At 34.8% G+C, this 13,450-nt stretch overlaps 1 protein-coding gene across 2 annotated transcripts in view; it reads left to right on the top strand.

Moving 5' to 3' along the window:
• Positions 1 to 1,478: 1,478 nt before the first annotated feature.
• The window catches only part of LOC149806482 (trimeric intracellular cation channel type 1B.1-like), a 51,562-nt gene continuing 39,590 nt past the window's right edge, over positions 1,479 to 13,450 (top strand). For both annotated transcript variants that reach the window (XR_016420272.1, XM_089953682.1), the window contains exon 1: positions 1,479 to 1,692. Coding sequence is in view for 1 of the 2 variants with exons in the window: in XM_089953682.1 (XP_089809808.1) it covers positions 1,563 to 1,692 (130 nt within the window). In the remaining variant the exon portion in view is untranslated. The remainder of the gene's footprint in view (positions 1,693 to 13,450) is intronic.

Below are 13,450 nucleotides of genomic sequence, written 5' to 3'. Positions count from 1 at the left end.
TTGATTTTTCAGCCACGAAACAACGCGAGCAAGTAAAACATCATGCAGCATTACCAAATTCGATCAGAATGATAATCATTGGCCCGTCAGGATCGGGTAAGACACAATTATTGCTAAGTTTGATCATGAGATGGCTGAAATGGGACAGGTTGTACTTGGTTGCACCATCCGTTGATGATCAGCGTTGTTATCAAGTACTAAAGGAATTTAGTGACAATACCGACGAAGGCACGATCGAATTCATCACGGATATCAACGAAGCTCCTTCCGTTGAGAATTTGGACGATGATATTAATAATCTTGTTGTTTACGACGATGTTATGCTAGATAAACAAACTAATCCGGCTAGAATATTCTCGCGTGGCAGACACAAGAATACCGATGTTATTTACGTGACACAGAGATATACGCAAATTCCAAAGGTGATCAGGGATAATTGTAATATTTTATCGGTATTCAATGGCTTAGATACGCACACGCTGAGAAATATCCACCAGACCTGGTGCAACGGTGACATGGATATAAATAAATTTAAAAATCTGTTCAGCCGCGCTCAGATGACGCCGCATGGTTTCATCACGATAAATCTTCATGATCCACGTAGTCGGTATCGTATCGGTCTTGATCAAATTTATTCATGAAAACGCAGCCCCACGTGGCAACAAAAAATAATAACACAAAAAATTATCCCAACCTGGTTTATTTCTGCCTCGGGTATTATGTTTTATGATACTCTTGGCATACCTACCTGATGCATCGAGTCTGAATCGCACGAAAATTAATCCTCGTGGAAAGCCGTAAAAGTGAAAATAGAGGCTTCCACGGATAAAGTTCTCGTAGGAGCGTTTATTTTGCTTGGAAAAAATGGTCTGTTAAGCTTCCCTGCTGCTTACGTATTGATTTCCCTTGTATATTTGTAATTATTTTAACACTGCGTTTAATTGTAGTGTCTATTCATGTAAATTGATTTCTCTGCATTGATTGAATTTGTTTTTTAAATTACATTATCGATGTTGTAAATACTGGTGGTGGGAATGGATATTGGTGGGGTTCATGGGCGCTTGGTGGGATGGTGGGTATTTGCCCCCCCCCCCCCCATTTCACCTCAAAGCATGTTTTGGCCTACATCCGTAAAACATAAGTACTGTCCCCCAAGTAAATCTGGTGGGTCTGTATTTAAAAAAAAACAAACATGATCTCTCTCTCTCTCTCTCTCTCTCTCTCTCTCTCTCTCTATATATATATATATATATATATATATATATATATATATATATATATATATATATATATATATATGCGTGTGTCAGATTGTTTAAGTTAATTCTTATATATTTTTAAAAGTCGATAGAATGTCTCCGGCGAATGTGTTCTATTTTCCCGACGCAGATTTTGCCTTTCTGATAAACTGGTAACAGTTACCTCCCGTATATGTTTCTTAGTCCGCCAGATACCGCTGTTTCGAGAGTAACGCCGAAGCGCAGGCGCAGTGCACAATCAGCTTCAGGACCTTTACGTTTCGTACCGAATCTAGTCTGAAGCCGGGAAATATTTTGTGAAACATGGATCCTCAAGCATTTATGGATATTGCCACAAAAGTGACTAAGCTTAAAATGTATCCATATTTCGATATAGCACACTATATTTTGATGTGCATAGCTGTGAGAGAAGATATGACCACATCAACCTCAGGTATTTTGCTTGTTCATCACTTAAGTTACCAGAGGTTCAAACTCGCATTGTTGTTTTTATTTTGAGAGATGAATTATTCTTAAGTAACGTTCACAGCCGGTAAGATTTAATTTAAATAAAAAAAAGACCGACGAAATAATTGCGAATCCAAACCTTTTGTTAACGTTTTAGGCTGAAATGCAAATTGGTAGTTGGGGTACCAAGACTCGAAAGAGCCAGTTTGTTTCGGAAGATTTCCTTTGTAGCGTTTATAGTTTGTATCGTTTTGATTTAGCATATGCGCGTATCGTGCTGTTACGGTTGTACATTTTTGGTGACCGCTGAGACTAAAATAGACCCTAACCATTCTAAATATTGCGAAGCCTCACAAGGCCAGACAAAGCCTGACAGACACGTGCAAAGTCTAATTAGAAAAAGTGTATTTATATAGTAAATGATATTGATGAATAAATTAACCAAATTGAAAGGCTAGTTTTCCTTATAATTATGCAGAATTAAATGACCAATAATTCGGTGACAAAGTTCGAATTCGAATAGTGATAAAGCAATAACAAAGTCTATCAGAATCATATTTGAAATGTTTGTTTTTATTTTAGAAAATTTTAATTAGACTGATTATCAATAGGTAATGCAATTTTTCAATATATGTCCTAATGATATATCAATTATTCAATGACAATTCTAGATAATATGATCTGTCTATATTCAACAAGCATAATAAAGGTGAACAAAGTTGTATTAGAAAGGTTTATTTATGTTGCAGTATGAGTTTGTAGAATAAATCAACCAAATCAAAAGACTATGGTTAAACATATGCCCATTAATTGACAGCATATTGGGAAATAAATTCTGAATTTGGATAATATCAAAGTCTGACAATATCAGTTTGAATTGTTTAATGTTTGAAAGTGTGTTAGCTAGATAAAATATGGAAAGAAAATCTCAAAGTACATCCAATTGCATTTCGAAATGTATGTAAAAAAAACTCAACAAATCAGTTGATGTTTAACTAAGAATAACAAAGGCACAATAAGCCTTACAGTCATACAAGGTGATAATAAAATGTGTACTCTTGTTGTAGGGTGTGTTTGTTGCATACATTACCAAAATATAAATATTAGATTTGGAACCAATACCCTAATGCTTGACTGGTAATTGGGAGACAAATTCTGAATTCATTCCATGTGAAAAAGGCATACAAAGCCAGTCAGAATAGTAACTAAAATGTCTTGTTATTTTAAAATGTGTATATCCAATAAATTATCGACACATGGCTAAATTTTCACACATGCTCATTGTGTCCTAAAATGCAAAGTCATAGAAAGTGTTGTTGTTATCAGTCCTAATTTGAACAGTAGTGGGTAGGATTGTCCCTTAAGTTAAAACAATTTGCTGAGAATTAATATATACCAGTACGGCATAGTTAAAGTAAGTAGCGAGTCGTATCCATGGATCGGGCATTACTTTTGTGAATGACTCATCTCACTTAAATATATTAAAAAAATTAAAAAAATAAACAATGAATTTGAGTAAATTCAAAAAAGAATAAACACATCGAATGATGGGTGACATATCAAATTAATGGCAAAAATAGCTATTTTTAAGAGTATATAGAAATCCTTTTAAGCTGATATTACTACCTTTGCATGATGTTTATATAGTTGCTTGTGAATCTATTTTAATAACCAGATTAATATATAATAATAAATGAAAAATAAATAAAAGCATTAATTTTACATTATGTCTGAATAACACTCTTTGTCAGTATATTCTGGTCATGAGAATTTAACTCATAACAAGAATAATGATCATCTTATTATTACAAGAATAAAAATATCCGAACAATTAATTTCTGATCAGAAACATATGAAATTTCAAATTCATGGATATAAATGCCATTTCAAATGTTCTTTGGGGACCATACAGTTCTACCAATAATTCCAACTGGTAGGAAAGACCGAATGTATTTTAAGTTGACAGTGCTGAAATAAGAAACACTGGAGCCATATCTGAGTTTTGTGTGATTGATGTATGGAACAATGCTTTATTGTGTGGTTGTGTCATTGTGTATTTATGTAAATATCATTAATGTAATGGATGTATTTTGTCTATTCTGCATAATATTTGTTACAATTTAGTTCATGTGTCGCATATTATATACTGTATTGCTACCAAGACATTTGTTCCTTCTCTCTACAGATTTTAAAAACATTCACATCTGTTCATGACATTAACAGAGTTCCCACGCTACTGGGAAAAAGTCAGGAGAAATGAAATTTTGTTTCCCGACCACAAAAAGTTCTTGAATTTTGCAAATATTGATGAAAGTCGGGAAGAACCTGGGAATTTTCCAACACCACTTAACACCCGAAACAATCATTTAATTGAGTAGTAACTAAACTGATAGTGAGTTCAATTTATCAAGTTTAACCAGAATATTCGGAAGTGCAGTGTTGATCATTTTGGTTGCTTGCAATAAACATATATGCAGAGTCAATCCAAATGCCCATGGATTAGATTTGTCTAGTAGACCTTTATTTTCAAAGTTAGCTCAATATTCGTATCTTTCCTTACATAGAAGGTATGAAAACCAGCCTAGCATCACACAAGGCCAACATGGCGGTGGCAAAGTGTAGCCGCTTACCGGATGGCCTAGCAAACTTTAAACGTTGTTAGATCGAGTGATACATGTATGAAATCGATATGAAAATTACTTATTTTCTCAGAAATTGTGAGTATTTAAATTGCTATGTCTTTAATCTGCTGAAAGACAAGATAAAACTACATTGTTGATGAAATGTAACCTGGTACTTGCCATTTACATTGCTAGTCGCATGAGTACACAAATCTAACAACCTACATTTTCAATGTTGTAGAGAAAAAATTAAAAAATATTAAATAAAAGGCGTATAATGGTTGTAATAAAATACAAAAACGAAAGAACACAAAGTTCTCCATATCTGTATATTCTGAGAACAACATCTGGAGTTTTGTTGTATCATGTGACTACCATGTTCACGTGTGCTCTCTGCTTAATAAATCAGACTGGCCAGATTGCTGGTTTTTACAAAAAGTATCTGACTTTAATTTAATATAATTAAATTTCTGTACAACAACATTATAAAGGAGTTTGTTGTTGATATCATGTGACTATTGGACTTCCGATGTCTTCATTTGAGATTTGTGAAGTCATGTGACTAGTAATGCAGATGGCGAGTTTTGGGTCAGTTTTCATCTGTGTCGTAGTTTTGTCTTGTCTGTCTGCGGATTAACGACATAACGTTTATAGTACTTGCCATTTCTGAGAAAATAAAACATTTTCTTATAGATTTCATGCAGGTATGAGTCAGTATAACATAAGTTTAAATTTTTTAGGCCCACTGGTAAGTGACTACCATATGTCGCTACCACACGGTGGTGTCAGAATTCCAAATTTTCGATATGCAGTTGCAATGACCCAACACCCCAACATAAATGTCCAAATATGAAAAATGGGGATAGGAATATTCAGAGGAAACTTGGATTAGAAAATGGACTGCTATTCGTTTTACGCCAGATGAAATTGTTGAATCAGAGCTGAAATGAGAAATTCTCGTCCCTTGTATTATATATTAAAAAATGATATGACCCCAGTATCAATACAGGTTTGCGGACTGGTTTAATGAATTAGAAGAAGACAAGTTGATAGTACAGAAAATTTAGTCCTTGTTTATACAGCAGTATATAATTTTGAAGGTCTTTTGTCAAAATTTAAATCAACCCTTCTTTAGAATTAAAGGTTTGAAAGGAAACAAAACATAATTTATGTTAATTATGTTGTTCCCACTTAGCAACATAATGCAGCAAAATAAAGTTATACTTTTTATTCTGTGCATTGAAATGACTTTACATGCCAATTTATAGGAATATAATCAAACTTGTTTCATGTGATACATTTTGTGGTTTTGTACATGATCATCTTTTCTGACTTTGATGTTTTTGGAGAGTCTTGAAAGAGAAACATCTTTAGATTTTAAAAAAAAATACATGTTTTATGATCTAAAATGTTCTTTAATTCCCTTCCCCTTCTTCCAGGCCTTTCTTTTTTCCTAAATTATTCGGTTTATATGCGAGTATATACTGTAATACTTTTATGTCCTATTCCTATTTTACGTTGCCACACAGCAAAAATTATATACTATTCTTTTCCTTTCTTTATTCTTTAACTTCACTATTCTCTGGCTTTCATATGAATGACGAGAACATTTACTAGTTTTTTGGTAAATTCCTTGTGCTGAATAGCTACTTAACATAAATGCTGGAGAAATGATACCCATAATATAAGCAGTACAGGTAAAACACATTTTTAATTGAACATGTGAAATAAAGAAACATTGTTCAAACAGGAAAAGGTATCATTGGTCATAATTACTGCATTATTTAGGTAATTTTCCAAATATTCGTCAATTTCTGGATTAAAACTAATAATTTCTTAATCTATTTACCATTGACACTAAGATGCTAGTGATGTAGACCTTAGATTGTATTACATTATGTGTCATTTTTCTTTCTGATGATACAGAATTGGGATTATTTTTCTTGAAGATATAAGAAAGTTCACATTGATACTTTATTTGATATTACCAAATAATGAATGCAGTTATCAGAGGCATACAGTTCCCAGTACACATAGGAAAGAAAAGTGCCATCATTTAGCAATCATCTGCACAGACAGGAAGAATGGATTTGTATTAGTCCAAAAGAATGATATATTTTGCAAATAAATTTAGATTGAAGGTTTTAAGAATGGTAACAAAGAGTACCTTCTTGTGCATAAATATATTTGAAGTTTTTGTACATATGTTTCCCATGTGTGTGTGCACAAGACAGAAAGGATGAGAGAGAGACAGTAAAATCAAATGATGAATTTGTGAAATGTGCGCAAGTTTTAAACAACTTGTATTGTTTTTATAAAATTTGTTTCATTTTTTGGGGGGAGGAAAGGCAGCATTAGTGTTTGCAAATTCAGCTTTCACTTTCAGTGGAACCAATTTTCTACCATAGATGGTATGATTTGAATCAATCACCCACTCAAAAACGAAATTATGGGCAAAAAAAGGAGACAACTTAATCCTGCATGAAGAGAATGGACAGAAACACAACACACGGTTCACATGCATGTTGCCATATTGAATTGAAATATTATATATACTTAACTATAAGTTGACCCCCACTTATTAGATCTGCAAAAAGACAATTTCTCTTTGATCTTTTTATAGGTTGGGATTTTGAAAGTCAGATCCATATGAAGTGGGCATATGTCAGTGTTTCAGAGTTGCAAGGCAGATGAGAGAGAATAAAAATGACAAAACCAGTTAAAAAACAATTGCATCATTGAGTGGAATATGTTACAAATAAATTAACAACTTCTAGTTTGTTCTAATTAAATGCTTGACATCTCAAATCTGCTTTTTATGATGATACCATGAATTCAATTATAGGTCACATACTTGTATAAAAATAGTTCCGAATGATCTGATTCCCATAATATGTTAATTGAACACATTATACAAATAAACAATGAAAGTTAAGTCCTCATCTTTGTGATTCACAGTATCATATAAATGTCACCATCTAATGTCCAAGAATTCATCCTTATTATCTGATAAAGTTCTAATATCCTCCATCATCTTCTAGTCATTGTAAATTGCCATCATCTAGTTGTCATAAATATATTCTGACTTAGTTTCCTCACCTGTCATGTGTGGTTGCTTATGTAAGAATGAGCTTGGGTTTTCTAACACTTTGATAATACATTCTGCGAAATTTATTAAAGTTTGCAGCTGAACACGTCATTTGTATGGCAAGATCATAGGGAGGCTGAACCCTATGATTGGTGGGACAGTTTCAGCAACAGAGAATCATATCAACCAGTACCTTGCCATCTGACAGCTGTGAAAGCCTGTATGGGAGTAGATGTTGGTTCAGATCATGCCTTGATGATGGCAAAGTTTAAGACAATAATTAACAGCATAAAGAATACTGGACTGCAGAAACACCTGCAATATGACACCTGCATGCCTAAGGGTGTTGAAAAAACCCCACCAGGAGTTCGCTATTTCCTGCTTGAATAGATTCTTGGCTCCATTGAAATACAGTGGGAATAAATGGAAGCACATTGTTGTCAACCTATGAGGAGACAGAAGAAGGTATTAAGAAGACTGAAGCTGGCTTTCAGAAGATACAATCAAGAAGATTGAAGATAGATGAAAAATTAAGCAGAGTCTGATATAGGCAAAGACCAGAAATAGCATCTTCATGAGAAAAACAATACAAAGAATAAATAAGTCAAGAAGAGTGTGAGGAGATACAAGTGGGAACTTGCCACAGATGATGAGAAAGCTTATAAAAATGATTTGAAAACGGTACACTATCACAAGGCAACTATCAGGAAGAAAAACCAACTTTAGTGAGCTTGTCATGGGAAGATCCTGAGCAAACCAGCAGAACAGATCAACAGGTAGAAGGAACATTTCAGCAGCTTGCTCAGGGTCACACTATTTTAAAAACCACAGATCACAGAAGAGGGAGAAGATCTGGACACAAACATAAAACCCATGACCAACAAAGAGGTCATACTGTAATCAGGAAAATCTTAAGTGGTAAAGCCCCTGGCTCATATACCTTCAGTAAAACCTTGATTGACCTTCTACAGGAAATATGGGAGAAAGCCGTGCTGATAAAGTGGAGGAAGGGATACATTTTCAGGATCCCAAGAAAGGAGAACTTAGTGACTGCCAGAACTGGAGAGGTGTTTAGCTCCTATCCCTACTTATCAAGATTCTTGCAAGTCTGATTTTGGATAGGACCAGGTTTGCTGTAGATATCAGGAAGAGAGGGGGGTGGGGAAACAGGATTCTGGGCTGTGAGGTTATATACAGACAGATAGCAACACTCCATGTTATGATAGAATCAATCTAAATCAGATATCCACAGCCCTGCATGTAGATCTGATAGACTCCAATAAGAGGTCATGTTCTGTTAACCTTGTGGCTCACCAGTCAATCATAACTTTAAATTTCTGAAAGTGACTGTCACGTGTCATTCAGAACATATCATTACTAACGATAACTCTTCCCATCATAAGATACAAAAATTAAGTGGCCTGGAAATTCCAAAGGTTATGAACACATGAACTTTTATTATTGTCTACCTGATCGACATGCAGGAGTGTGGAGATATGATTTTAATCCGATTTCTATAGAACAGTAGAAAATGACTGAGCGCCCATTTAGACCAGGATGTTAATACTTACTTGATGTAGAGTATGTAATTGGTAAATCCAATAAAGTTCTCTATCTTTCCTAAAGATGGTGCTAGTAGAGAGAGATTTAATAATTTCTACTATTTAACACTGTGTTGTGGTCAGATTAATTAAAATGCTTAGACACCCGAGAATCTCTTTGATTACAGATATCCCTCAGATGCTCTTTTATTCTCACGTGGAATTCCCTTTTTATTTCACCTACATATTGTTTACCACATTTTTTGCAGGTGAGTAAATAGATGATATTATGTGTGGTACAGTGTCCTCTAAGTTTCGATTTATATTTGAGGTTAGTAAATGAACTTTACAAGATCTCAGATTTATTCATTCTATTTCAGAAACTGCAATTAATGGTCTTGCAGTCTAATACTTTGTTAGCGAATGTTTTTCCAGTAAAACCAGGATGTTTGCTAGAATACTTAGCTCTTATTAATTGGTTACTGAGTTTATAACCAATCCTCTGTGCAAAAATCAGTTGATCATGAAAGATCTCTGGGAGACTGTTTGATAAAATGACAGAGATTTTTGATTGTATATAGGAGGAAAAAAAATTATCTTTATCATATGTAAAGATAGCTGGTATCGCATAGCAACACACTGAACTTTTTTGAATCAGTTTTAGTAATACTGTACAATCTAGCTGGCTTGCTTTCTTAAAAGCCTTTGTTAGAATCATAGTTGGATAGCCTCTTCTTTCATAAAATTAAATTAAATGTGAGGCATGTTTTTCAAAGTCCAATTGTTTAGTAAAGATTCATCTAATTCTTAATAATTGACTAAACAGACCAGAATTTTTTACAATGGTATGGATGGTAGGAATCGTAATGTAGATAACAATGTTTATCTGTAGGTTTACAGTATCAGTCAAATACTATTGCTATTTTCATTGATAACTGTAATATCTAGGAACGTGATTTTGTCCTTTGAATATTCCATTGTAAACTTAATAGTTTTATGGTAACTGTTACAGTATGAGTGGATTTTTTTAATTCCATCTCAGAGCCAATTGATATCATAAATATATCATCAATAAACCTAAGGTAGATGTATGGTTTATAGGGTGCTGATTATAGCATTTTCCGTTCAAGTTCACCCATAAAAATATTGGCGTCTGATGGAGCCACTTTTGTTCCCATTGTGGTTCCACCAATTTGGAGATAATGGGTGTCATTGAAAGTGAAGTTGCAATGTATAGCCAATTTTAATAAAGCCATGATGCTATGATTAGAGAGATGATATTCATTTTATTTAAAGCTAGTGTTCTAGCTTTAGAGGTTATACCTTCATGGTTTGGTATACAGGTGTAAAGAGAGGTGACAGCCATAGCGACCAAGAAGAATTCATCCAGTAAATTAAGAAACGTGTGAACTTTATAAATAAAGTAGGTCGTGTCCTTGATATAGGAAGGTATTAATTTTATGAATGGTTTGATGTGTTCCTCAACGAGACTGCTAATTTTTCTGTCGGTGAATTGTTTCTACTGATAATTGGTGTTCCAGTGATTTTTTCCAGAATAAGGCATTTATATATTTTATGGAGGAGACCCCAGCAAACAGGAGGGTTTGCCTCCACATCCAAACAGTCATCTTCTTTTGTTATAGAACAGTCCCTAGAATGATGGTCACTCTTGTATGTAAATTTTGTTGACTACTGGAAAGCATTTGACATGGTGGATAGAAGCACCTTCACGAAAATCCTGAGTTCCTGCAGAATCTCAGAAGCTTATCTGGATTCTCCAGTGCCTCTACAGAAACATGACCTGCCATGTTATACCCAACATGGACTCGTCTCCTTCTTTCTCAGTTCACATTGGTATCAGACAAGGATGCTTACTTTCACCAATGATCTTATTAGTGATAGAGACCACTCCAGTGGCCTAGTGGTTAGAGCATCTGCCTCAGAAGCAGGAGGTCATGGATTCGAACCCTGGCCGAGTCATACTAAAGACTTATATAAACGGTACTAACAGCTGCCTCACTTGGCACTCAGCATTGAGAGGTTAGTGTTAGGACTGGTCGGTTTGGTTTCAGGATAATATGACTGGGTGGGACATCATGCTACATGTCTGTGGCATGATGCCTCAGTGCAAGATATCACCATACACTGCCATACTGCAGACATCGTATCGATATGACTGATTTTATTTTAAAGCTACGTTAAAAATCCTAATCACAAACACACACACACGTGATAGACTGGGTGATGAAGATGACAGTGGATCAGCCATGAGGATTACAGTGGACTTTGACCAAAAAACTGGAAGATCAGGACATTCTAGATAATATTGAAGTAGTCACACACACTACAGTGCATGCGATTAAAGATAGATGGCCTACATATCATAACCCAAATGACCAACCTGGAGATCAGTTTTTGACAAGACAAAATGCCAGCGTTGGATCATGTTCACTTAGAGGGACAAGTCATTTTGAATGTCATTAAGTTCACATACCTTGGCAGCATTGTGAACAGGTCAGGGTGAACAGACGAGAATGTCAAGACCATGATTGCCAAGCACATCATGCTGTTACCACCCTTAGACCAGTCTGGGGGAATGATAACATCCAACTGAAAGCAAAGCTTAGACTGTTAAACTTCAGCATCAGATTAGTGTTGCTTTGTTGGGCAGAGACCTGGAGAGACACACACAAAAAAAGGAACATAAGCTACAGATCTTTGTCAATACTCATTTCCACCAGATTCTGTGCATCAGATGGTCAGAGACTTAATCCCTAGTCATGAGTTATGGCTAAAAACAAGTCATATTCTGATATCCTGCACCATTAAGGAGTGCGGATGGAGATGGATTGGACATACTATGCAGAGAGTCCAGTCCAACATTGCTCACCTGGCCCTGTATAGGAACCCTCAAGGCAAACACAGAAAAGGATGACCAGTCATGACAACCGGGAAAGAACCCTGGACGCAGAACTTAAGACATCCATATGTCCTTGAAGGAGACAAAACAGACAGCCCAAGACTAACAAATGGAGAGCTACATTGAAGTTCCATTGTTTCAGTGCAAACGAAGTGGAACAATGATGATGACATGATTATGTGCAGCAGCCGTCAGTACATGGTAATACAGTACATGTACATGAGTTGAAAAATAGAATAGTTTCTTTTTATGAGTTGTTAAATACTTCTGTTCTAGTAATGTTAGTTTAGAAGCTACAATTTTACAGAACAGGTATACATGCATAGGATAATTCCAATTTTTTCATCAGTATTCAAGGAGTTCATGACATTCCACATAAAGAAAACCCAGTGGAATTTTGCAAGAATAAGTTGGATGTTCCAAGTAGCACTGCATTGGTTTTTTTTTAAACATTTTCATTGTCTTGACACCATTTACTGATTTGATGAAGATCATGCTGCAGATGTTCTTGGATTGTGTTGTTAATTTAACCAGATGTGTGGAATGTTGCATCATTTGCACACATACCAGTTCAGTGTTATCTATATACACTGTACATTCACTTCTCCATCAGTCCTGTAGCTCATCTCTCCCATATGTCCTACAGATCCTATCAATCGGTTACTGATAGCTGCCATTGAGACCACCTCAGGTATTTGCAAAACAATGATTGTGTAGTATGGATAGTTGATCTGATTAATTATATCCAATTCTTGTACATAGTCGTTATTGAATCGACATTTGAAGAAATTTGCTACTTCTGCTGTGTTGAAAATACAAGCAGAGTCTTGTCAGTACATTTACCCTCAAATGACCTTATGGATATTAATAATTTTGTTTCACTTGTCTGGCTCTGATCTATATAGAAGAGAATAAAACATGCATGTGTTCATGTAAATTAATTAAAGTAAATTAATTAAAGAGTTGCTTAGAGTACTTGGAACAAACTTTAGATATTGAAATTGTTGATGATATTTAGATACAAGACAGTATGTTAAGTGGCTCTAATTAGCAATAGTAACTTGTATGTAGTTTTGAATGAAATATATATTTTATACTTGGACTATGATAATCTTTGCCAGCCCTCTACACATAAAGTACATTTATTTCACATTTTATGTTTTGCTGCAGAGGTTGAAAGTGGGTGAGTCTGGACAGATATGTAGTAATAATTTCCAAGTTAACAAATCAACTTCTAGACAACTATTACTGAGATATCAAAGATTTAAGATTCACAATATTTTATTAGACCAAGACTCATAGGGTGGTGTAGAGTTGCACTTGCTCGATGTTATCACTAAGAAAAGATTGTATTCAGCAATTAGTTTTTTCTCTCAAGAAAATGGTAATAGAATAGCTTTTTGATATGTTATTATCCACTAAGTCCAGTTTCTTCTTTACATCAAAAATTGAATGATCCAGTCACCCATATCAATTTCTTTACGTCAAAAATTGAATGATCCAGTCACCCATATCAATTTCTTCAAACCATACAAGTCTTCTCTATTATGAGTGGTTGATCAAAAGTCTGATTG

This window comes from Sinohyriopsis cumingii, chromosome 1 (assembly GCF_028554795.1).
Source record: "Sinohyriopsis cumingii isolate HCF-2022 chromosome 1, ASM2855479v2, whole genome shotgun sequence".
In the NCBI taxonomy this organism is placed as follows: domain Eukaryota; kingdom Metazoa; phylum Mollusca; class Bivalvia; order Unionida; family Unionidae; genus Sinohyriopsis; species Sinohyriopsis cumingii.
This window is presented reverse-complemented; position numbering and strand designations above follow the sequence as displayed.